The sequence below is a fragment of the Vulpes vulpes genome, chromosome 9, assembly GCF_048418805.1.
Source record: "Vulpes vulpes isolate BD-2025 chromosome 9, VulVul3, whole genome shotgun sequence".
Taxonomy (NCBI): Eukaryota; Metazoa; Chordata; class Mammalia; order Carnivora; family Canidae; genus Vulpes; species Vulpes vulpes.
Genome location: NC_132788.1, coordinates 57,116,694 through 57,142,608, shown reverse-complemented (window position 1 = coordinate 57,142,608; position 25,915 = coordinate 57,116,694). Strand labels below are relative to the sequence as shown.

At 56.6% G+C, this 25,915-nt stretch overlaps 1 protein-coding gene across 4 annotated transcripts in view; it reads right to left on the bottom strand.

The window, feature by feature from the left end:
* Positions 1-5,426: 5,426 nt before the first annotated feature.
* The window catches only part of FBLN2 (fibulin 2), an 86,418-nt gene continuing 65,929 nt past the window's right edge, over positions 5,427-25,915 (bottom strand). For 2 of the 4 annotated variants that reach the window (XM_072720205.1, XM_072720209.1), the window contains 10 exons: positions 24,802-24,942; positions 20,596-20,730; positions 18,340-18,477; positions 16,101-16,244; positions 15,845-15,973; positions 15,253-15,378; positions 13,483-13,599; positions 12,860-12,988; positions 8,082-8,205; positions 5,427-6,355 (listed from right to left, as the gene is read on the bottom strand). In XM_072720205.1, coding sequence (XP_072576306.1) covers positions 5,998-6,355; positions 8,082-8,205; positions 12,860-12,988; positions 13,483-13,599; positions 15,253-15,378; positions 15,845-15,973; positions 16,101-16,244; positions 18,340-18,477; positions 20,596-20,730; positions 24,802-24,942 — 1,541 coding nt within the window. In that variant the 3' untranslated portion in view covers positions 5,427-5,997. The remainder of the gene's footprint in view (positions 6,356-8,081; positions 8,206-12,859; positions 12,989-13,482; positions 13,600-15,252; positions 15,379-15,844; positions 15,974-16,100; positions 16,245-18,339; positions 18,478-20,595; positions 20,731-24,801; positions 24,943-25,915) is intronic. The other 2 variants (XM_072720206.1, XM_072720208.1) reach the window with 1 other exon arrangement.

Below are 25,915 nucleotides of genomic sequence, written 5' to 3'. Positions count from 1 at the left end.
CTGTCGCCAGCCATCATGGGAGTACTGTGTCTGCCAAGAAGGAGCCTGCCTCAGTATCCCTGTCAAGCCCATCCCTAGCTGGGAGCGTCCCATGGGAAGCATGTGCTCTCATAACATGGCGACCTGGTGATTGGGGCTCGTCTGATGGTTTGGCCCAAGCCTTCATCCTCAGGGATCTTTGGTAGCTTGATACTTGACACCTTGATCGTCATGCCTGTCACAGTCTGGGGTTGCCGCCTGTGGCTGTGTGCAGGCACAGTGCCACAAGAACTCCTGAGGTTGTCAGGCTTCCTCACATACTCCTCCCTGTCCCACTGTGTCAGAGCAGCCCTGCCCCCTCTGCTGACCAGGGTCAATGACCCCCTCAATATGGGGGCTCTGCTCCTTACCTACTAGTCCTAGGCAGGCGGAGACCAAAGAGCCTAGGCAGCGGCTGCCACGCACAGGTCAATGGGACCTTTGCTATAGCCCCTGGGAGAAGTGTGCCTCCTCCCCTGAGGAGTCCAGCGTTGCAAGGACAGGAAGACAAAGTCACTCAGTGGCCACTGGAGGGATAGCAAGGCCACTTCTGCTGCCCCCCCTGGGATCCACAGGCCTTTACCAGAACCCTCGTCTCTAGGCATCCATTCTTTTCTTTCCAGGCCTCTGGCCAGATGGCCCATCAATGGCCACTACCCACGTGGTCCCACCTCAAGCCACTTCTCCACAAAGTGGATGATGGGGTCACTGCCCATAATACCACCCACCGGGAAGATGTTCCCTCCCCACTGTCTTGCAAGGTCACTTCTGGATGTGGCTGTTATGCGGTGCCATCCATTTCTAACATGCACCTATACTGGCCTGACCACTCATTAACCAAGCTTTGGCATCTTCTTCCTCTTCCAGATGGTTGTGGAGAAACCTCCACCTGGCAAAAGGGCATAGGCTGGGTACAACAGCTCTGGGTGCCATGGGAATGTCTACCACCTGCTCATGAAGCCCACTCATGCCTCTGGTCCTGCTTAGGCTTGATCCTGGACATGTTTCCATCTTAGGATAGACTGTGATGGGCTCACCCGACTTTATGACTTGTTGGGTCTGACAGATGCAGCTTGTAGCAGGTGGTTCCAGACGCACAACCACCTGGTGCCCGTGGTCAAGTGTGTGATCTCCACTAGGGCCCGGTAACATGCCACATGCTGTTTCTCAAATGGTGGATGGCATGGCCTTGCTCTAGAATCCCAGGGACCTGTACTGTGAATACCCCCTCCCCGGGGTTTGCCATGAGCTCCCCTTCAGGTGTGCGTCTGACTCAAGGCTGCTCGCATCGCTACCTGGACCTGCTGCAGATCCCTTTCCGGCTCCAGCCCCACTCAAAGCTGGCAGCTTCTGTGGCAGCTCAGAATCAGCCATCATTTGTGTCCAGGGCACTAAGTAGGTCCTGTCCCCTGAGTTCATTGCCTAGGTGTTAAACCCTGTGTCCCTAAAAAGTGCCCCCAAGTCGGTGAAGTCACATTGATCCAGCCTTTCATTCTGGCTCTGCTGGTCCAGCACCCTCAGAATCCATCTCAGGGGAGCTCCCTTGGCTCTCGTCAACACTTGCCAGATCGCTTCCGCAGCTCTTGGGTGTAAGTGTCTTTCCTTCTTTATCAAGCCCAGAACACCTCTTGCCAGGATACACCAGGATTCAAGCCCAGTTACAGGCCTGGCAGCCAGGAGAGGGGGTGTGGGCAGTTCCCGCGGGGGTGCCTGGAGCCTTGCAGGGTAGTGGCAAGCTTCCTCTGCATCTCCGGACGGTCAAACGCCCAGACATCCCTACATTTTCATGGTGTTAGCTTTCTCACCCCAGGGCCCTTAACTTCCCATGACTGATTCTGGCTGAGCAGCAAATGTCCCTGGAGCTCCATGACGCCCACAATTGGGCAGGTCTTTGCTGCAGCTCAGGTGTGTCCGCCCTTCCCCTGCAGGAGACAGGTGCCTCTGTGCACTGCCGCTGAAGGGCCTGCCTCAGCCTCAGCTACTACCTGTTACCAGCCCGATTTCTCCTTGTCCCTCTGCAAGCTGGCACAACTTAGCAGTAACCATGGAGTTCTGTTGCCTTGCTCTCTCGTATTTTTCAAATGCGTGCATCACTGCACCTGCCGTAGCATCCCGTCCATTGGGACAACCTGCCCCTGGTGAAGTCGTTAGCAGCTGTGTTGCTCCCTTGTGCCAGGGAACGAGGGCGCCCCAACCACCAACCAGCTCCAATACAAACCCTGGACCCCAAAGGCTCAGGAGCGCCTCCCCGCTGGGAGATCCTCTGTGGGGATTCTCACAGGTCAAGCCTGGAAGGAGGCAACACCATCCGGGACTCCATAGCAAGAGTATAAGCGGAAACTCCGCATTTGCACCCTCCTGGGTTCTGCCCTACGTGTCTCTCTTCCCTTGGCTGATTGTCATTCTTGGCTGTAGAGTCTCTCTTATTGTAATAAAACTGTAAAAATAAGTAAGACACTTTCTCCAGTTCTGCGAGTCATTCTAGAGCATTACTGAGCCTGAGGGGGGTCAGGGGAACTCTGAGTTTGCAGCCAGCTGATCTGAAGTGTGCCTGCAGTGTAGACTGCCACAGCGGCCAAATGGAACTTGAGTGCAAGACAGAAAGGGAGTTTGTAGCTAAGGGTAAAGAAATGAATGGGTTATGCAGTGAGAGAAACCCAATATTCTACTTGTCCAGCATTACATTAATATCTCGCGAGAGGCCCGGAGGAAGAAATGATATGGTGTCTTAGCTGGATGATACCAGATGGGTCAAGATAGGCCCTCCCCAGGTTGGATGGAAGCTGCAAACCCACTCAGGTGGGCTGCCCTGGGACACATTCAGTCATACGACAGTCATACGGGCTGGATGAGGTGCTAATGATGGCGTGGGACCTAGTCTTAATCTCCAGGTGACGCCCACCTGCTGCGACATGCCGTAGCACGCACCGCATAGCTGGCAGGTTCCACTGCTGACACCAATGGCCCAGTAAGTGGCCGCTCAGGATACGGTATTTCCCAGATACTGCGGGGAGACAGCCAGCCCAAGAAAGCACCAGAGCTGGCTAACCTCCGGCACGTTTCTATGCTAAACAGTTCTGCACACGGTTATCGTAGCTGCTCACAGCAGATCAGGAGCTGCAGCAAGTAATGCTAAACCTAGATGCTCAACTATGATCCCTCCACTGTCAGAAAGCCGAGGCCAGGGGCCAGGGGCCAGAATTCACCGTCCCTAAAAGCAGAGCTGCTGCCTCTGCCCTCAGCTCCTGGGAGGTGAGCTCTAGGGTCCCAGAATGTCCTGATAGGACTGGCTCTGCCTGGGGACGTGGAGCACTGGGCGGTCTAATAACGTGACTGGTGGCGGGGCGTTGGGACGTGGCGCATCAACTCTGACCTCCGGGAGGGACTGGACAAGCAGAGGTCAGCCGTGCTGGTGGTTATGACCAAGCTCTACTACAAGTGCTGGATACCAAAGGATTCCTGGCTGGCCACACTCTGTGTCAACTGTCACCCACCAGGCCAGGAAAGGGACACGTTCTGGGGACACTAACCCCTCCTAAATTCTGCCCTATGCACCATTCCCCTTGGATGGTTTTAGTTTGTATGCCTTTGTCATCACAAAACGGTCATCCTAAACGTGGTGCTCCCTGAAGGGTCCAGGTGAACTAACCTGAGGGTAGTCGCGGGGACCCCCAACTTTGTGTCCGGTGTCCGAAGTGAGGGCGGTCTTGTGGGGACTGTTCCCTCAAACTGTGGCATGTCAAACTCCTTGTAGACATGGAACTGAAGAATCACCGAACCTAAGACCCTCAGATGCCAGAGGGAACACTGGTTTTCCAAGAGCCTCCATGTGAGCCAGGCACCCAGCTGGATGCTGTGTGTGTGTCGCTCATCCTAGTGGTATAGCAGCCCCGTGATGGAAAAATTGTGGGTACCCCCATCCACTGACAAGGTGAATGAAACCCAGGAAGGTGATGTCCCTCACTCGAGGTCCCACAGGGAGCAGCCCTCGAGTGGGAGGAAGGACCTGTGTGACTGTGTAGGGCCAGGGCCAGCTGCCACCAGCCAGGTACCACCCCGGCCCCTGCTGGGGTCCCAAACCTGCCTTGAATGGAAGCCCAGTCCCCACTGGCCCCTGCTGGGTAAGTGCCCATGCCTGACACAGTAGCTCTGGTTTTCCTGACAACCAGAGAAACAGGAGGGACAGAGATAGTCAAGCCAGCAAGAAGGAAATCCTGGCTCCAGTTATACGTCCTTGGGAACGGAGCCAGTGAGGGGCAGGCAGGGAGGGGAGAAGAGGCCGCGAGGCAGTGAGGCCTCCACGGCAGGCTTACAGCCTCAAGCTCCGAGGCTGGCTCCTTCCTGCTGTTAGAGAGTTTTAAATAGGGGCACCCAGGTGGCTCAGCAGTTGAGCATCTGCCTTCAGCCCAGGATGTGATCCTGGGGTCCCAGGGTCGAGTCCTACATCCGGCTCCCCGCATGGAGCCTGCTTCTCCCTCTGCCTGTGTCTCTGCCTCTCTCTCTGTGTCTCTCATGAATAAATAAAATCTTTTATTTTAAGGAAGTTTTAAATAATTGGGAAGTTTCACATCAGAACATCGTCTGGGAGTTTGTCTTGAAAAATGAGAACATCCTTCCACACAGGCACGGGCTCCCAGCAACCCACTGTCCCCAGCGGGCCTGCTGCTCCCCATTTCCGACCACCATACACAGTACACCACACGCCCCAGCTGGTGGCATATGCATCCTATGTGCACACACACGCAGAGACACGCAGACATGTGCGCACTGCTGTGTCGGGACTGGGTCCTCTCTCCCTCCCAGGTGTGGAGCGCTGTGAGACTGTTCTAGTTTGGCTTTGAAATGGGAGGTGCCACCCACCACGCTGAGGTCAAAAACCCCTGGAGTCACACTCTGCCTGCATCTGAAACCCACCGGCTTAGAGAAAGAGCCAAGAGGAGTGGCCTACGTGCATGGGTGGGGGACTCAGATTGGGTCCAAGACACCCGTGTGACCAGGGGCCTGTCCCTTCCCTTCTCAGCCCTCCGCCGCCAACCCCAGCCTCAAAACCCCGGAAACCCACCCTGGAGAAGACAAGATAAATTCTCTGATTCTCTGGGTTCCTATCTTATCCTCTATCTGACCCAATGCTTTCAGGCCCCTGTGCCAGGACCAGTATTGGAGTCTCTGGACGACTTCCAGAGGCTCAAGCCAGTGGAGGTCCCCATTTGGGGAAGGAAGAGGAGGAAAAGCAGTAGTAGTAAAATCAAAAATTATACTGCGATGGATCCTTTCGCCCCCAAGGGAAAACCCCAGGTTCGGGGCTGATTCCTTCAACAAGATTAACAAACAGAGGCATTGGTCAGGCCGGGGGACCCTGCCAGGACCCTGCCCAAGGCACGCAGATAACCATTACCAAACACAAACACTTTACAAAGTAAGAGGTTTTTTTTCTTTTTTTCTTTTTCTTTTTTTTTTTACTTTATAATCCTTTGGTACTATTTGAATATATTTTTTTGCGATGTGTGCATACTACTTTTATAATTAAACAAAAACACTTAAAATGATTTTTTTTAAAGTAAAGAACTAATAATCACAGTGGAATATGAAATGTTGAGTATCAGCCTTGGGGACAGGTCACTTGGTTAAGTCCAAACACCCCAGCGCGGTAGCTGTGTTTCAGTCTTCGGCCTTCTGACTCCACCCACCGAGCACCTGCCTTGGTGACCTTGAGCTGCCCTCAAAGTTTTGCCCAGCTCCCTCCCGCAGGGCAGGGCACAGGAGAGGCCCAGGAATCCAGGAGGAATCGAGTCAGCAAAATTAAGTTAATTTACAGAGTTAGAGTAAAAGCTACCACCATAACCCGGCCCCACGCACACATGCAGTGTTCAGCAACCTCAGAAAGGTGTGCACTGGCAGGTGGTGCAGAGGCTGGTGTGGGGACACAGCGGGAGGATCGGGGTTCCATGGCCCCCGTGGGGTGCTGGGCAGGCGGCTGCCTCACAGGGCGAAGGTGGTAAAGAAGATGTGCATCTTGGCCAGGAAGGTGGTGACGGAGCCCTGTCGCCAGAGCTTCATCTCCACGTCCAGGGCGAAGTCCCGGGGCTCGCGCACCAACCGTTGCAGGTAGACGACGCCTGTGTAGGCATTGAGTGGACGCGTGCCGAAGTAGCCCTCCTCGTTGCCCTTGGTGATGGCCAGGGAGATGGTGTCGCCTGCGAAGACGGGCACCGGGCTGATGCGGAAGATGTGCGCGGGCACCAGGAGGCCCGTCTGGAAGTTGAGCTGGTAGTAGGTGATGCGCGCTGGCGAGTTCTGGCACTCCATGAAGTCGTGGCACGTCGTGCGCTCACATTTCCTGTGGGTGCAGGGGGCAGGGCTCAGTCAGCAGGCCCGGGGGCTCCCGCCCCTGACGCCCACCCGAGCCGGGCAAAGGCACAGGCCTCAGTGCAGGCTCGGGGACCACCTGGGCCCGGCTCGGTGGCCAGCTCGACCCTTCACAGCTTCTGCTGAGGCACCTTACCTCTCTGGGTCTTGGTCTCCTCATCTAAGCTGGGACAATAGCCCGTGGTCTCGCTGCTTGCACGGGGCGAGTGAATAAACATGCGGGGCTGCGCACAGGGCCTGGCGTGGCATCCACGCGTGCCTCCCCGCCTCCTTCCTTCCTCCCTTCGTTCTCACCCACCTTCCTCCAATTTGTTTTTACTTGCACACTTTCTGTTGGCACAGATGCTCCGGGCATGATGTTTTGATTGTTTTAATCATTTTCCAAATTCCTTTTCTTCTGTGAATGACCCTCCTTGGCAGCCATCTCCTCTTCTGACTCAGGACGGCCTGCCCATTCCCAGGAGAAGCCTCTCCGACCACCAGGGCCATTGGCCCACCTGGAGCTCCAAGTCACTCACTCCTTAGGGGCCTCGCAACTCCATGCTACATGACAATGACGATGACTACGAGGACAGAAGCTCCAGCAAACCCCACAGGGGGCCTCAGGGCTTGATTTCTGAGCATAGTACCAATCTGTCCCTTCCTGGCTCTGGGAGCCACTGCCACCCCTCCAGCATTAAATCACTCTCTATGGGGCACCTGGGCGGCTCAGATGGTTAAGCGTCTGCCTTCAGCTCAGGTCATGATCCCAGGGTCCTGGGATGGAGCCACATTGGGCTCCCTGCTCAGCAGGAAGTCTGCTCCTCCCTCTACCTCTGCCCCTCGCCCAGCTTGTGCTTTCTCTCACTGTCTTTCTCAAATAACTAAATAAAATCTTTTAAAAAATAAATAAATAAATAAATAAATAAATAAATAAACCAATCACTCTACAAGCTCATTGCTTCCAAAATGGATGCTGCTCAGGCACGAGGGCTCAGCAGCTCTAGGGGGTCCTCTGAGCAGGGCTCCCCATGTGGTGTACCACAGCACACAGCCACAATGACAACCTTGTCACCAGCAACAGGTGGCACTGATGCAGCACTCTGGCCATGCCATGCACCATGCCAAACCCATGGCACCCCTGTACCCATCTCATGCTCGCACCCGCCCCAGGCTGGCACAGCTCTTGCCCCATGTTCCGGGGGGGGGGCAGCTAAGACCCAGAGAATGGAGATGATCTGGAAAGTCACCCAGACACACTCCCCTAAATGTCACGCATGCACACAGATGTTAGCGTGTATGTGATGGTGAAAAATGGCCAGGTGCCACGGGGCAGTGGTTGATGAGGGACACATCCACACTAGGAAATATGGTTGGTGGGAGGCTGCACACACAGACATGGAAGACAGCTGTGAGGTAGAGCAGCAAGGGGGCCCAGCCGAGCTCATGTGACAGCACAGTCACAGGCACTTTGTGCCACTCATGTCACTGGGTGACAGGGTCCCACAGCCCCACTCAGGGGGATTTTATGTGAGCTGTCTTCGCTCTGGTCTCTATACTCTGAGCTTTTTGCAAGGTGCTTGTGTGGGGGCCAGACCACACCTAGCAGTCAGGACCTGTGAAGAGCAGGAGCGGTGGAGGATGGGGCCACCTCTCCCCTAGGCAGCATGGGTGGGGTACAGGGGTCTTGGGGCCCAAGGCCAGGTAGGGGCACTCACGTTTCAGAGACCCGGACATAGTTTGGAGGACACTCAAAGCGCAGGCAGCGGAAGCCGCCCCGGATGTTATGGCAGGTCTCAGCCTCGGAGCAGTTGTGGGTGCCCAGCGCACACTCGTCTAGGTCTGGGGAGAGAAGAGGAGGGTGAGGACAGAGCGCCCCCCTCCCCAGCTGGGGGCATTGGTCTAGCCCAGCCCAGCCCACATTGTCTCAGGGCAGCTTGTCCTGGCTGCAAGCACACCGTACAGCCGCACACCACACACCCCACCTTGTCCCCACCACACCCAGCGGCTGAGCACCTTGCTTTACAACAAACTATCTGTGTCCCCTGAGGGCTTTCCATGCTCCCAGAATAAAAACCCAGTTTCCTCATGGGCACCATAGGGCCCCTCTGGCCTTCTCTGAGCCTCTCCTTCCACGTGGGCTGCAGCCCTAGTGGACATCTCTGGGCTGCTCCAACACCCTGACCCCACCCCAGCTCAGGGGCTTTGCACATGCTGTTTCTGCCCCTGGAACACATCTTCACATGCCTGGCTCCTTCCCATCTTTTAGGTCTCAGCTCAGGGTCACCTCTGCAGGACGCCCTCCCTGACTGCCCCATAGTAGTCCCCCTCCCATTTTATTCTCCTTCTACTGCCTGTCCTGCTCTGAAACACACGCTACTTCACATGCTTTTTCTGTGTCCCCCCGCCCCAGGAGCTCCAGAATGGCATGGGTGTGTGTCTTCCTTGGTCCCACGTGTCCCCAGCACCTAGCAGAGCACCTGGCACGAAGCAGGTGCTCCACACATATTGCTAGATGGAAGTGTCAGACCCATCACTTGTAAATACAGACTCTAAGATGCCCCCCACAAACCGCACAGACATGCTCACGCTTCCTGTGCACACTCACACCAACACACACGGTTACACACACCCATCTGCTCAAGCACACTCACAATGATACACAGGATCACAGACGCAAACATACAAGGGGGACCCTCTCAGGATGCTCACACACACAAAGAGACATAGATAAATATCTGACCAAAGCTCAGAGAAGCAAACATGTGTGCATGTGTGTGTGTGTGTGTGTGCACACAGGCAACCTGTAAGACAAGTAAGGTCAGATAAATGGGTTCCAAAGACCCGTTCTGTGAAGATCAGCTGCTCAGCTCAGAGATGATGGAGTCCAGAGGCCCCAGGGGGCTGTCGCTGGGGCAAGGGGGGCAGAGGGCCTGCAGGACCTTCCCTGGAAGGCTCCTGGTTTCTTTCTCCAGTCCTCCTCACTGATCCAGTTTAGGGGTTCTCCTCACTCAGTCCTCATGCCAGGCCTGTAAGGTTAGGGTCACGGGCCTCCCCAGACACAGGAGAAAATGAGGCTCAGAGAGGGGTAGGGACTCGCTCAAGGTCACACAGCAGTAAGCAGGCAGCTGGGGCTGGAAGCCAGGGATCCAATCATGATGCCACACAGACTCCTCACGATAGCAGCATGACAGTAATGACAGGACAGTTATAACAGCAGCCAACTGCATTCTATGTCTACACCTGGTGTCCATCCCATGCTCAGGGCTCTCTGCACTCATTAACTCATTTGTCCTCACAACCCGCCGAGGCAGGAACGGTGTCACTTCCCATCCTCACATGCTGACTCCCAGCCGGCCATTGGCCACCACCCTCTGTGGCGACAGGCCAGCTGACATTCATTCACCTCTTCAAGCCTCCCTCCCTTTCCTCCTCTGCAAACTGGGTCACGATCCCAATTTCCCAGGGTGGCGCAAAGGCGAGTGGGAGAAAGTAGGGCAGGAGCCGGAGGGGCCAGGATGGGCGGTGGTTGTCCTGATGGCTCATTAACTGAATCCACATGAAGGGAGGGCCTCCTGCTCTTCCCCCCACCCCCCACGGCCCCAGCTTCCCTCTGGCTGCCCACAGTGGGGAGCAGGAAGTCCTGCCTCTGCAGGGGTGCTCAAGGGTGCAGCACGGGAATGGGTAAGGAGCTGCTTCTTGCTGTCTGTGGGCCCAGTGCTGATGAGGGAGATGCCCAGAAGTGGGAGGGAGGAGCGCCGGGGGTTAGCACCCCTGTAGCCTGGCCTCACCAGGCTCGCAGGAAGCCGTTACAGGCCTTCCTTATGACCTTGGGGTCCTTGCCCTGCAGGGCAGCCAGACCCCTCGTGTCTGCGTAGCCCTCAACCCTGGAGCCTCTCTTGGAGAGGTCAGGCTGGAGGGAGGATGGGACAAGGCCATATGCTCAGGAGTGTCATTGCAGCCTCACCGTAGCTGAGCACCAGCCACGACTCAGAGGGGCTGGAGTGGGGAAGAAAGTCAGTGCTAATACTAACAGCACTGCTAAAAGCTAGCCCGTAGTGGGGGGGACTGCTGATAAGGGCTTTACGTGCATCCCAAACCAAACAAACGCTGGATTCACGCTTATTTTCAGCATGATCGTAACCAACATTATATTGTATCCATACACACGTGTCTATATTGGCATAACCAGAGACTGGGAAAAAAACGCATCCAGGTATTAGCAGGACTTGCTGTTCAGTTTAGTCGAGTGGCTGAATGTTTAATAAGCACCTACTATGTGCTGGGCGCTGCCCCGCAGGTTGGTGCACGGGGGTCCTGGCCCTTCCTTCACAGAGTGTGTATTCTAGGAGACACTGCCCAGTCTTAATTCCCTCACATTTTTCTGTCCTGTTTTTTTTTTTTTTTTCACCATTGAGAGGGTCAGGATTTACTAGGAGATATTAACCAGCACATTCAGTTCTCCCACGGCTGGCCTCCCATCTTTCCGTTGGAGCCGTGAGACCTCAGGGGTTGGCCTGGGTCAGAACAGAATCAGGCAGCACAAGAGAGTCACCACTTAGCTCTGAAGGGCCATGGGCATGGCCCCCACTGACTCAGGAAGTGGACACGACCAGGCAAAACCATCATCATGCACTCTGCCCTTGTTCACCCAGTGGCAGTACAGAGACCTTTCCAGCAAAAAAGTGTGGAGGGGAAGCAAAGGTATCACACGGGCACTGGGGCCTCCCTCGTGCCTGACCTCCTGGTGGGTCTGCAGCAGGGACTGCAAATAGGGGGACCTGTGCCTCATCGGGGGTGGGGGCAGGGTGCTGTCAGGGGGCAGAAGGGTAGCCAGCCCTGGGAGGACAACGCAGTGGCCAGGGATGGGGGTGAGTGTGAGCAGCTGCAGAGTCCCGGAACCAGAGATGGGTGCCGGGGGTCAGATGTGCCAATGGCCAGTGCAGGCCAGGTGTGCATCTAGGCCCCGGAAGCCCTTTCTGGCAGCAGTAGAGGCATTCCCACCTGGTGGGGCACCCAGAGACCCCAGCAGACATGGGCCAGAGAGGAGGAGTCAGGGAGAGACTACCCTGGACTCGAATAGGTTTTCAACCTGAAGCATCTGCAAGAGCAAAGTCATTGCAGTGTCTCACTGGACATCAGAGAAGGGACCACACCTGTTCTGCTATTAAAACAGAGCCTTGTTGTCTAAGATGAAATCCTAGTCCAGGAACATAAAGCCATGTGTCCCGCACAGCACAGTTTATGGCGAGTGAAATGCTCACCTTTAATGGAGCCCAATACTTCTTGTTTTTTAAACTAAAAAGCAGCCAGCTTTGCTGCCAGGGAAGCCTGGGTCAGCTTCTGTGAGCCTACCAGGCCTCCAAAGCCGTGATTTACCCACGCTCACTCGGAGTCTTTCCATTTATTTTTTCTTTACGTCTACCTATGGTAGGGAGTCCTTTTGCTCTGGACTAAGTATGCACATATGGACTGGAACAATCTGTGTAGGCGTGGTGCACACTGATCTAGTCCACTGTGCCCACCTGATCCTGTATTTTGCTTTTCATTACTTAAAACAAAAACAAACCCCAAAATAGCCAGCTGAGATCTACCAAAATGATTTCAGGACCCATTTACAGATAGGAATGCCCAGGCTGAACAACACTGATCTAACACTACCCTGCCCAGCACCAGCTCTGAACCTCTGGGCCTACAGGAGCACCAGGGCCTGCCTTGGACTAAAGCTGAAACCCAGGGGACTCTGGGCTCTCAGCCCCACCAACCTGGGAAGAGCCAGCCACGCAGGCCAGGAGGAGGGTAGGTGAGCTGGGCTGTGAAGCCCTCAGGGGTCACTTCTTGGGCGGGGGGAGGAGGTAAAGGGGGAAGGGATGCTCCTGTGTCCCCCCCAAGTAGATTCCAGGCCTCTCCACTTTGCCCAGGCAGCTTGCCAGGCCTAGAATTTGGTGGCCTCAGTAAGTCCCAATGAAACTGAACTTCAGCATTGTGACTCCCCAACTTAGAAGGAACATCAGATGTCTCAGAACCTGGCCCCTATCCAGGGAAGTAGCTGCAAACTGCAAAAACAGGTGACTGCCCAGCCCTGCCCAGCTCTGCACAGCTCTGGCTGGGACAATGTCTTTCTGCATGCAAGGTTAGCAGATGCAGATGCTTGGGGGCAGACATGGGGACCCCAGAGTTGCTCTTCGGGTTCCCCACTGGACAGGTCACTTGTCTTTTAGGACCTCCCCTCAGAATCCCTGTGTCTCTCCCAGGAGAGGGCCTACAGCTGAGCCTAAGCCTGAAAGATTAGCCTAAGCTGAGTCCAACTGCAGAAAGACTGTCTCCCCCCTCAATCCCACATAGACCTTGGTTAATATGGCCACCAGTGGCACTGGCCATTCCGTGTTGATGTACTAAGTGTCAGAGCTCCAATCACACAGCAAGCTGTATAAGGTTTTCTGTGCCTACTTAGAGCTTGCCTGAGACTCTGGTAGGGCAGGGACCCCTTACTTACCCTTGCAGGACCTCCCATTGGCCGTCATGGTGTAACCCCGCTCCGGGCATGCACACTGGTAGCTCCCTGGCACGTTGACACAGCGGAAGGTACAGAGGATGCCAGCGCCCTGAGCACACTCGTCAATGTCTGTCGGAGAGAGTTTCAGTCCCTCGTGAACCCCTTGCACCTGCAGAGCCCAGACACTGACCATCATCCTGGCCCCACCACAGCTCTGGGCTCTAGGGGCCCATTTTACCAATGAGAACAGTGCTCAGAGAGGGGAAGAGAGTTGCTAAAGGCCACACAGCAAAACAGGACTCCCATTCCAGTTCTCACTCCTTGGGGTTGCTCCATAATTACTACTATCAGTGCAGGGCCAATAAGGTACCAGACATGGGTGTAGACAAGGTGTGTAACCTCGTCCTTCGTCCTGGTGAGGCCAGGACCATCATCTCCACTTTATAGAGGACCCAGAGGTCACGTAGCCAGGGAGATGGCAGGGCTGGGAATCCAGCTCTAATGTGATGCTGAAGCCTGTGTGTGTCCTGTGTGTCCCCAGCCCAGCAGGAAGTCTCTGGGGGCCTAGCACATGGGGAAAGGGTGCCTCTCAGGAAGGGGGCCCCTGGGCAGAGAAGAGGTACCTGTGCAGGTGTGCCCGTCCTCGGCCAGCTGGTAGCCTTGGCGACAGTAGCACTGGTAGGAGCCATAGATGTTGGTGCACTCTTGGCTGCAGCGCTGGGTCTCACATTCGTTCACATCTGCGGGGAAACTGGCCTGTGGTCACGCAGAGTCCTCCAGGCCCAGTGGTGAGGGCCGAGGTCCCCGCTTGTCTAGAGCCTTACCTTGGGAAACCATTAGTTCAACCTCTCTTAAGGATCAGTGGGGAATTAGAGGCCTGGGAAAAGGCAAGGAGCCCAGCTGGGGCAGGGGAAGGGGCAGGGCTGGCGCTTTCTGGTGGGGTTTCGGCCCACCGCCTGGAGGAGGGAGCCACAGATCAGGCTCCGGTCTCCCCAATGGGGGGCTAGGAGCTGCCTTACTGAGAGTCCATATGATCTGGTAGAGATGGCTCTGGGAGGCACCATCTAGGGGCTAACAAGGACCCTCTTGAGGGCTGGGGCCTCCCCTGCCCCTGCTTCACAGGCCTGGCACTGCATGGGGCCAGGGGAAGGGTAAGAGCTGCATGCATGGGCATGTGGGCCAAACGTGTGGGAGAGAACGAGTGAAAGGTCAGCTCATGGCTCAGGTGGAACATCCACTGGACTCTGGGCTCTTTGAGGGCAGGGACTTGGCTTTCACTCATCTAACCAAGAAGTGCCCAGCTGTTATGGTATGCCGGGCCTGTGCTCAATTTGGGGACTTAGCCCTCAACAAGACAGACAGAATTTCCACCTCCTGAAGCTGATGTACCTGTGTGCTGGGAAACAAGGAGGAGGGGTTAATTACATGGCTCAAATAACCATATGTCAGAAGGTGCAAGTGCTGTTGGGGAAGGAGCAGAACAAGGGCAAAGGTCCTGTGGTGAGAGTGCGCCTGGTGCCTGGGGGCGGGGGGGGGGGGGGGGGGGGGGGCGCAGCAAGGAGGCCAGTGTGGTCAGAGCAGAGTGGGCCTGGCCAGAGGAGCAGGGGAAGTCAGTCACGCAGGGCCTGGTGGGCCGCCATCTGGCCCACGTCCAGATCCTCAGAATCTCCCAACACACACGGCATTCACACGAAACAAGCCATTATGTCCTCTACGAGGCTCTGAGCTTCTGGGGCCCTGGGGCCATACTGGTTCCATCTCTGGGTCTCTGACATCTAGCCACAGGTGGGAAAGGAGAAGCCTCCTGAAGCAGGGAGGCGGCAGTGAAGGCAGTAGAGCCTGGGATGCAAGGGCCCTGCCCACAGCCCGATGCACCCAGCCTGGCCTGGAGGAGGGGCTCCCAGGGGATCAGAACACAGACGAGCAAGTGAACGTAACGTGGTCTGTTCCGGGAGGCCACCAAACGCCCTCTGATGCAGCTGGACCCAGTCACACTGCCCTGCCCCTGGGCTGGTACTGTCCCCCGGAGGGCCAGCTCAGGGGTCTCAGAGGACTCCCCTCCCCAGGAGGGATGTAAGGAGAGTGCCTCCAGGCTGGGCAGGGCTGGAGACCCACATCCCCTTCCCTCACCTACCCCCTGACCTGTAGGCAGGGTCCAGCCCTTTCACAGGCTTGGTTTAACTCACAGTGTGTTTTTCTAAGAGTTTAAATCTATGGTAACATGCAAACCCAGCAGATTTTACAGATATCTAAGTTTCTAGGATCTGGAAGACCAAGAACTTTGGGTCACCCTAGACTGGCAGCACCGGGCACGAAGCTAGGGGCTGGGCAAGGCTCTGGACTTTACATGGTGCGTCCGTCTGTGCGGGGTCAGAAGTCGGGGTGCGCAGTACCTTCACAGTGCTTGCCATCCGCAGCCAGGAGGAAGCCTGAGGCACAGGAGCAGCGGTAGGAGCCCAGTGTGTTTTCACACGTGTGCTGGCACAGTCGGCCTGGTGAGGTCCAGCACTCGTTCACGTCTGTGGGTGGGCGGCAGGCAGAGGGTGGGTGGCCCGCATGGAGGGCACAAGTGGCCTGAGAGCCAGCTCCCCCACCCCGCCCCGGGGAGAAGAGGGGGCTGGGCAAGGACAGGGACACAGAAACCCAGAAGGAACAGCAGGGAGGAGCCTGGACAAGGAAGGGGAGAGGCCAAGACACCAGAGGCAGAGGGGAATGGTGGCCAGAGTGTCAGAAGGAGGCCAGAGGCAGAGACAGATGCTTGGGCAGACACGGCAAGAGGGAAGAAGGGTGACGGGATGGTGGCCGAGAGAAGCAAGGGGAGAGCAGAGCAAAGAGGCATGGCTAGACGGGACACTGGAGGGCAGTCAGGCCGAACGCCGGCAGGGCAAGCAGAGGACAGGGCCAGCAGGAAAGAGGAGGAGGCCTGAGGGCTGGCCAGGGGCAGGTGGACCCCAAGAGGAGTCCCGGCCACCAGCGCCCACCTACCGATACAGGCCCGGCCGAAGGCGTCCCTCTGGAAGCCAGCTTTGCAGTCACAGCGGTAGGAGCCAGGGAGGTTGTGGCACACCTGCCCCTCGCCGCACTGGTGCACACCCGTCTCACACTCGTTCACGTCTGCCAGGGGAGGCGAGCAGGGCACCCTGAGGCCTAGGCTCTCCCTCCGCAAGGGCCTCCCACAGGCAGAGGAACCCGTGAAGCCCAAGGCTGGATAAAAGGCAGGCAGGGAGGTGGCTGGCCTCACCCACACACTTGGTCCCGTCCTGGTTGGCGTGATAGCCGTGCCCACAGAGCAGGGGGTTCCTCTGGCACGTGTAGGAGCCCACAGTGTTGATGCAGCTGAAGCCTGACCGACACGGCTCGGACAGCGACGTGCACTCGTTGACGTCTGCAGAAGCAATGTAGGTGAAGGGGAGCCCGGCACGGTCCCTCCCCAGCTCCTGGCTTTGGAGCTCCACACCAGGGGGGTGGGTGGTGGGTGGGGGTGGCCGGTTTGGGCATCCAGACCAGCCTTGGGCAGGCCCGCATGATCAGGCTGTCCCACTCCTGTCTTCTATGGCCCCAGCACCATCTCCTCCAAGAACCTAAGCACCTGCCAAGCTCTTCCTACAATTCTCACAGCTGCTCTGATGAAGTGGCTGAAGGAAGTGGCTCCCCTAGAACTTAGAGCGAGTTCTAGGTTAATTACTGTAAATCATGCCCCTGCTCTGGCTCCTCCCACCAATCTGTCAAGCTCATCCTCCATCTCTCCCTCACACTTTGCCACAGCCTCACTGGCCCCCTCATCATCCCATAATGCCCCAGCCCACCCCAGGGCCTTGGCACATGCTGTCGCCCTTTCTCCGGCACACCCTGCCCTCTGATATGTTCATGGCTGGCTCCCTCTCTTCCTCAGGTCCCTGCCCCAATGTCACCTCCTCAGGGAGGCCCCAACCATTCCAGGTAGATGAGTGCCCCCCCACTTAAGACTTTATCCCCTACTTGTTTATTATTTATCAAAGTACATTTGAATAACTGCTACTTCTATAAATGTATTTTCTTAGTCCTCCCTCCTCCAAAATGTGTCATTAAAGTACTATAACTGGGGTCCCTGGGTGGCTCAGTGGTTGAGCGTCTGCCTTTGGCTCATGTTGTGACCCCGGGGTCCTGGGATCGAATCCTGCATCAGGTTCCCCAAGGGGAGCCTGCTTCTCCCTCTGCCTATGTCTCTGCCTCTCTCTCTCTCTCTCTCTCTGTCGCTCAAGGATAAATAAATAAAATCTAAGTAAAATAAAACAAAATAAATAAATAAAATAAAATAAATAATAAAATAAAAATAATAAAATAAAATAAAATAAAAAAGTGCTATGACTCCCTGACCTCTGGAACCATGCATACAGTAGGTGCTCTGAAAAGCTGTCGATAAATGAATCACAGAGGAACTGCTGGCAGTCAGGCAGGCCCCTCCTCACATTTCCCTGACCCTGGCCGGGTATCCCGGGGCCGATCGAGGGCCCTTCTTGTGCCCGCAGCCCTGAGGTGTCCCTGTGACACTGCCAAGATCACACAGTGAGGAGCTGTTAAAGGGGACGCCCTGGAAACAGCTCCAGCTCCCAGAATGGCTAGAGGGACCCCCAGAGAGTCTTGCGAAGGGCTTCAGGTAAAGCCATTGCCCCTCTCATCCCAAAGCATCTCCCCTGCCAGACGGAGATGCCCGTCCCACAAGTGCCCTCCTGCGGGAAGGGTGTGTGCCAACACCTACACTCTGACAATACCTTGTTTCTGCCCATGCCCAGCGGCTGGCCTTGCACACCTGCCTGCCTTCCCACGTCTCCTGCGTCTTTCACCCCCGCCTCCACCCCACACAAGGTTGAGTGCAGCCTTGATCACGCCTGCTTTGGTCACTGTCAGTCCTCTGGCTCCCTGCCCCTGGGCCAGACGCGCCCGGCAGCCCTGGGGAAGCTGGGGCCTCAGGCCAGCAGCTCCGCTGGAGTGAAAAGAGGTGGGGAGAGTGTGAGATCTCAGATCCACGCAAGGACAATTAGGCCACCACCTGCGACCTCTTAGGCCATGAACAAGGCACAAAATCAACCCCACATGTCTCACTAACGTTCTTTGCAAAGAGAAATGTTAGTATTATGTGTGGTAGGGTCACATTTTGTGGACTGTGTGTTCCAGCTGTGTCCGTGTGTCACAGGTCAAGGTATAAACACATTCCTTACTGCTAGCTAGGTTAAAAAACTCATACACATTCACACATACAGCCTGATCCCACAGACAGGTAAACTGAGGCCACAAGAGGAGGAGCTCAGGCGAGGTCAGGTGGCTCAGGATAGCAAGAGTTTTGGTTCACCAGTGCCTCCGGGGGCCAGGCACTGATGTGTCCATTCACAAGTAGGGATGCTAAGGCTGGGCCAGGGCAAGACCACCAAGCCAGGCCCCATCGAGTCCTCCCCGAGCCCCCACCCCAGGCCAGCGGCCACAGCCCCTCGGACCCTGCTCACCCACGCAGTTGCCCTCGGGGTCTTGCAGGAAGCCCTCCATGCAGCGCTGCCGTGCCTGGCAGTAGAAGGAGCCCTTGGTGTTCTGGCACGTGAAGCCCACCTGGCAGTTGTGCGTGCCCAGCTCACACTCGTCCACATCTGCCACACAGAGGTGGGGTGTCAGGGGCCACTGGGCAGGCCCCTGCCCACACGGCCCCACCATGACCTTGAGGGCTGGGTAGGTCTTCTCCAACACGGGAGGCCGGCAGAGCAACGTCACTGTGGTGACTGTGTCAGTAGCAGCAATGCCATCACCACAGCGCCTGAGCTCCTCCGTGGTACCAGGCACCGTCCCAAGTTCTCAGACATGGATTTATGGACCTAATACTTCCAACAACCCCAGGAAGCAGGTGCTAGGACACTGAGGCACAAACACAGCCAATGGCTCAGGGGGCACTGGGTTGGGACCAGCACCCAGGTGGCCTGCTTCAGGGTCTGTGCTCCCAGGGCAGGTAGGACCGAGGATGCGTGCCCAAATCCCCAAGGGCATGTGTCCAGGCTTCTCGGGAGGTGTGCTGAGGCTGGAGCTGCTGGGCCTTGATGGCACCGCTGTCCGCCAGCAGCTGTGTGGCACTGAGCAAGTCACGGAGGGCCCCTGACCTCTGTGTCTACAAAGTACTTGCAACACACCTTCCCTCAGGCTTCCTGCAGCAGGCACACCAGGTCTTTCTTACCAATGGGGAAACAGAGACAGGATGCAGAAAGGTGACACTCAGCATTAGCGGCATGGCGGAGATCACTCAGTTGTGCTGACTGTCGGACCAAGGCCTGTGTGTCCATTTGCCTGCAGTCCTCCCACCTGGCCTTCTTCCCTCTGTCCACCCCGTCTGTTTGCCAAGGCTTCCACCATTTTTCCAGGGCAGCCCAGTGTCCAGGGAGCCCTGTGCTGGGTTCTAAGCAGCCAAACTGGGACCAGTATGGCCTCCGTCCAGAGACCACCTGATGCCTGAGATGGAAGCCCGTCTGCAGCTGCTCTGGTCTAAGAAGGAGGCAGGCAGCACCCTGAGATGACAGCGGCAGGGGTCGTGGGACACGTCCAGGGCACAGGTGCCCCTCCCCTCCCCGGGTGTCAGGGTTCTCAGATGGGGGCTGGCCCCGGATCTGTGTGCACACATGTGTGTGCTGAGGGGACTGGGTTCACCTCTCCTCCGCCCCCAGCTCAGGGCCCAGTGTGGAGCTTGCTAATCCACCTCCCTGAGCTCATGCCCAGCCTCCTGGCCAATTCTCATCCCTGGTTTCCGAAGTTTACCACAATCCAGCACCCCAGATCTTACCTCTTGGGTGACATTCTTTTGGACATTTTTAGTAAAAAAAAAAAAACTCCGAAATGCTCACCTTCACACGTGAAAGACTCCAACTCTCCTCCTTAATGGGCCTGCCACCTTGGGCCCTCGTTCCACACTCCCAGCCTGCTTGTACCCGAGACTCTCTGTTCTTTGACCACGCCAAGATCTCTGCTCTCCTGAAAGGCCTCACACTTGCTGTTCCCTCTGCCTGGAGACCCCTTCCCCAGAGCTTCCCATCATGAGGGTCCGGATGACATCACCTCCATGGAGAGCCTCTCTGGAGGCCCCGCCTGAAGTCCAGTCACAGCCCAGCCACTCCTGCCCTCCGTTTGCTTGTGTGGCCCCCCGTCTCCCTCATCAGGAGGTCGGGGACAAGGACACTGCACCCCAGCCCATATCCTGCCATCCAGAACCCTGCCAGGAACATTAAAGCAGCTCAGGAAGTATCTGTTGAAATGGTTTGATGAAAATTCTCCCTCTTCTTAGGAGGCTAGAATTTTCCAGTGATCCTTCTGTGGGGCTCCACCCCAGTGTACAATGGGAACTGAGGTAAGGCGAGGGAGTAACTTGGCACCCAGATGCCAGCAAAGGTAGCAAAGCCAAAAGCACACTAAGTCCCACCAGCCTCAGACACCCCACTCTGCCCCAAACACCGTCATCTGTGGGGTCTTCCCACAGGCAAGAAACCCAAGTGCTTGGAGCTTGCCGGAGGCAGAAAGCTCTGGTCAGGCCAGGGGCAGGTCAAGGGGCAGGGTACAGATGGGACTGGCTAGGTCAGGGTGGGATAGGAGGCGGGGTGAGGGTGGGGCAGGAGGCAGGGACAGGCTAGGTCAGGGTGGGATAGGAGGTGGGGTCAGGGTGGGGCGGGGGGTGGGGGGCAGGGCAAGAGGCCTGGCACATCAGGGGCGGGACCTCCAGCTTCCCACCTCACCTGTGCACTCGCCATCCTTGAGGGCATAGCCAGGCTCACAGGTGAGGGCCTGGTAGCAGCGGAAGGAACCCACTGTGTTGACGCAGTGCTCGCCCCGGCTGCACGAGTGCAGGTCCGTCACACACTCGTTGATGTCTGCAGGGAAAGCGGGGCATCAGGGGCTGCAGGGTGGTGCCAGGACCTGGGCCTGGCACAGCCATCCTTGCCCTCAGGGTCTCAAGGTGCTCACCACCCAGAGAGCCACACGTGGTTGATGTCCACCTGTCTATGCATCCATTCATTCAACAAAGATTTATCGAGCGTCTGCTGTGCCAACAAGCATTGTTCTTGGCACTGGAATACATCCATCGGTGAACAAGACAGACAGATCCCTGCCGGAGGCCCGACAGAAAAATAAACATAAAGTTGGGAGGGTGGTGGTCATGAGTGCTGTGGGAAAAAACAGAGCAGTGTGAAGGGAATGAGGAATACAGAGGCGCAGCAGGGAGGTCAGGGAGGGATCCTCAGACAGGAGGACATTTGAGCAAGCATTTGAGGGGGTGACAGGATGAGTCAAGCAGATACTCCCGGCATAGGACACAACGGATACTAGGACTCTGAGGACTGAGTCTGCCCGGCAGACTCAAGAACTGCCCGGGAGGGGGTGTGGCTGCAGGGGAGAGAAGAGAAGAGAGTGTGGATGCAGAGGGAGGGGGGAGCCATAGACGGTTCCAGCAGAGGACAGAAATGGTCTGACTCATTTGTGACAGGGTTCCCTGGCTGAGTGTGGATACCCTAGCGGTGAGCATGGAGGCTGTTAGGACAGGAGATGTATGACAGGGCTCGGACCACCCCCCATGGAGGCGAGGAGAAGCAGTCCAGCTCTGGAAATGTTGTGAAGGTGGAACCCACAGGATCCAGTGATGGATGAGCCAGACGTGAGTGGTAAAGAGGAACCAAGAGGTGTGCAGAGCTTCCTGGCTGAGCAGTTGAACAGGCAGGGCGCCAGCACCTGGGATGGGAGTGAGGCTGGCAGGAAAGGCTGGGAACCCTGTGGACACACCGAGTGTGTGTCAAGAGGCAGCCAGGCACGCGTGTGAGTTCACGGGGGTGGGGGGAGCATGCTAACTGGGGAGTGGTCAGCGGCGGAGGTCCCCTAGGGGATAAGCGACAGACAGAAGAAGCCAAGAGCTGACTGAGATGAGCAACTGGGAAGGGGAGAGGCCTGCAAAGGTGAGAGAAGCGGGGGGCAGGAGAACCGGAGAGTTCACCAGTACCCGCCCCGGGCCTGGTGCTAAGGATGACCAGCCCAGTGCCGGCCGCCGCCGCGCTCCACCTGGCGGGAGGCACCGCAATCCTCCACCGGTGCAGTCAGCCCTTAGACACACGGTAACTAGCACCTGTTCCGAGCCAGGCCCAGCTGGCCACGCGGGGTGTCGGCCACAGCGCCCGCCCTCAGGGAGCTGCCCGCCTGGAACAGGGACGGGACAGCGAAGGTGGAGATGTGGGGGAGAAAAGCTGAGTCTCTGCGCCCCGCACTATCAGAGTCGCTTCTCAGGGGCAGGGACATGTAGCTACGTCTAGGAGGATGACGGAGACCAGGTGCAGGGGGAGCACATGGCTGGGGAAAGGCCCCCCAAATCACAGGTGACCGAACAGCATACAGGCCAGCCTGACCCTGACTTGGTGGGGGAGTGGGGTGGTGGAAAGGGAGAGTTTCGGGCCAGCAGGTTCCTAGGAAGGCTTGGCTGTGCAAGACAAAGATTCACAGGATGGTGTGACAGGGAGAGGCATACCCATGACCCCAGAGAGGCCACAGCTCCACAACCCCAATAGCCTGGGAGGAGTCACTGGAATAAATAACAGCAGCGGACACTACCTGAGGGTCACCAGGGGTCAGGAGTGTATGATGCTATTTCACAAATGAAGTGATATAACTGCACAGGCAGCAGCCAGAGGGGAACGCAGAGCACGCAGCCCAGAGCTGTGCCCTTTCCACGCTGCTGCAGGATGGGCTGCAGAACCCGGAGCTACTTCCTTCCCATCATCTAGCAGAACACCCCACTTGGAACACTTTTCCCATGGCCTATATGGTCCCCAAGGGGCAGGACACAAAAGACAAATAGCAGAAGTCACACATCCGTTAGAAGTCTTCAGGACTTGGCTCCACCCTATCCCACTTTGGCTTACATACCTCTAATGACAGGGAGCTCACTACCTATGCAGGCTGCCTCAGTGTGACACATTTGTTGAATTTTAACAGTGACATCAAATACTGGGGAATTCTAACTCCATCTCCGCAATGACAAAGACGAGTGTTACTCCTCTGTCATTTCACAGATGGGGAAACAGGCTGAGAGGCTAACTTACTCATCTAAAGTCTTGCAACTAGAAAGTTGCAGAACTAGGATTGGACCCAGGCAGTCTGGCTGCAGGGGGGCACACTCTTCATGCAGGTGTGAGTCCCCCAACTCACCAGCCGGGGTTCATAACTATGTCTGGAGCTAACAGATGAACTGCAGAAGACATGGGTACTCATCTGTGCATGAAGAAGTGGGGTGGAGAACAAGCGCTAACAGATGATAAAATGAGCATGTCAGTGGAGCAGGAGGGAGGAGAGGAGACACTGGTGCGTCTGTACAGAAAGAACAAGGAGGGAGACATGAAAGAACGAGAATGTGAGCTCATAAATTTTGCTGAATGAAATACACCATTGCTCTTTGAATCCCAGAACCTGTTTTCTGTCTGCCTGGTGACCCCTTTCAGTGTGAGGGCTTCTATCCGGGCCACCGGGGGAGCCTGCACACCCGGGCATGGCGAGGGCGTCCCGGGAGGGGTGCTCGCAGGCCCAGGCAGGACCTGCCTTCCCAGACGTACACATACAGACACGACCCAGACAGGAAGAGCTGCCCAGCCACTGACAAGCACGTTCAGGAGGGCGCATGTTGTGCCGACAGCTGGAGGCCAGGGGCAAACATGTCTGCAGCCGCCCCTCAGCCCAGCACCGTGGGCTCGTCTGCCCAGCGGCAGCGGAGGGTGAGGAAGAGAACATGTCCAGACTGGACATGGTCCCCAAGCACACAGAAGACAGACGGGGCTCTGATCACGTGCCCTGGATACACTCTGCGCTGTTCCTCCCTCCACACTTTTGTTCGAGCAGTTCCTTCCACCCTGCATGCCCTTCCCGATTTCCAAGTCCCATCCGTCCCTGGAGACCAATGCAAATGCCACCTTCTACGGGGAGTGTGTCCAGATGCCCCAGGCTGGAATGACGCCTCCCTTTGCTTGTGTCTCTGCTGGAGCATTTCCAACAGTCTGCCCTGAGTCCCTGCTACTTTGGGTCTATCTCTCTGTTGAGGACCATCCGGTTTCCTCCATGAAAACATCAGACCGCTGAGCCATGGGAGAGCATCAAGTGTGCCCTCCTCACTGCCCGGGGGGCACACCTAAAGCCCCAGCCCCCAGGCCACTGTGCACCAGGAGGCAGGAGGGAAGGGCTGGTACCAAGCACCGGCCCCATCCATGCTCAGGCCAGGAGCTGGGCCCCACTGACCCCAACGTTAGAGGCGAGGAGCAGGCTCAGGGATGGAGCGCCACTGTTCAGGGTCACACAGCAAATGAACACCGAGTCGGGGTGCAATGCTGGGTCAGCCTGACCCCAGCTCCATCCATTCACCTCTGGAGGGGATTCCAGTTGCACCTAAGGATAATCTCAGCAGCTGACATCACATGCTTACTGTGCCCCAGGCCCTGTGCTATCCCATATACAGGTCACATCATCTCCAAAGGAGGATCAACACCTCCTTTTTTACAGATAATGAAACTGAGGTGTGGAGAAGGGGAGGCCTTTGTCCAAGGCCACAGGGTTACTAGGGGGTCCTGCTTCAAACCCAGGCCTCCCTGTCTCCAGACCCCATGGACTCTATCTGCTGCCTGCTCACATGACCTCCTCACTTCAGCGACCCAGCCAAGTCATACATCAATTAGTTTTCTGACTCTCAGGCACATACGTCCCTGGGGAAAGCAGCCTCCCGGTGGTATCGGTGAAGAAGCGGAACAGGACACCAGGACATGTAGGGCATGACACAGAGCAGGAGTGGGTGCTGGCGGTGCTGAGAGCTCATATGCAAAGGGCAGGCCCTTTAGCATGTGGCCACAGTGTGGCGGCTTGGCGTGGAGCAGAGCAGAGAGCCGTGACGGTGGCGGCAGGCAGGGGCTCTCGCTTACCCACGCACTTCCGGTGCCTGTTGAGAATAAAGCCCTTGGCACAGAGCACCGTGTGGCTGACACAGTAGAAGGATCCCAAGGTGTTCACACAGAACTGTCGCAGGCTACAATCATGAGTGCCCATGAGGCACTCGTCTTGGTCTAGTGACAGCCGCAGGAGGAAAAACAGAAGTGCCATTAGAAGGGCATGGCCTGTCCTGGAGCATTCAGGGACAGAGAGGGAAACTGAGACCCAGAGAAGGGCAGGGACCTGCCCGGGGCCTCCTAGGGCACCAGCCGTACCTCTGGGCTTCAGGCCCAAGTTGGAGTTTATACAGTCCAAAGATGTCAGAGCCAGAACCCCAGGAAGGACAGGTGTGAGGTGAGTCTCAGAGAGGACAGGCAGCCTGGCCAGGGTCACACAGCAGGGTGGGATCAGGGGCCATCTCCCACCCAGCTCTGGAGGCATTCCCACCTCCCCGGGCAGCCAAGGGAGCCACGCAACAGCAGGGATTTGAAATTTAAGTGCGTAGGGGACCAGGCTGGCAACATCCACAGGAAAAGCAGTCATTGGGGCACTGTGGGGCCTGTGGTCTGTCTAGGTGGGGACCAGGACTGTGAACCCCTTGTGGGCAGAAGTTCAAAGAAAAATCTGAAATCTGGTCATTTTTTAAAAAGTTCTTGAGTTTTCATGGTTGTGTAACTTCTTCAATTATTTAACAGGGTAGAGTCCAGCAGGATTTCCCTGCAGGGCAGGCTGCCCTCTTAGAACACTATCTGCAACGTCTGGTCTGGACCCCACAGCCATTACTGCCAGGGGTCCTGCAGAGGCCTGGAGAGACACGGACACCCTGACCAAAAGATGCCCAACCAGGAGAGATGCATTCCTCACATTTTCAGGGCCTTGATGGAAGCGAAGGGAAATCCAGAGGGCACCTGAGATCTGCTCCCCCCACCTGGGAGAAAGGTGGGCCAGTCACCGCCATGCTGTGTACTCTGGGTCAGTCTCCCGCCCTCTCTGGGCATGTGGATGGTTTTTGTGCACATCACAACACAGTCCCAGCCAAGGGGCTGGATGTGGGTTTCAGTTTCTGATAGGGATGTGCATATTTTCTCAGATAGACTTAACTGTTTT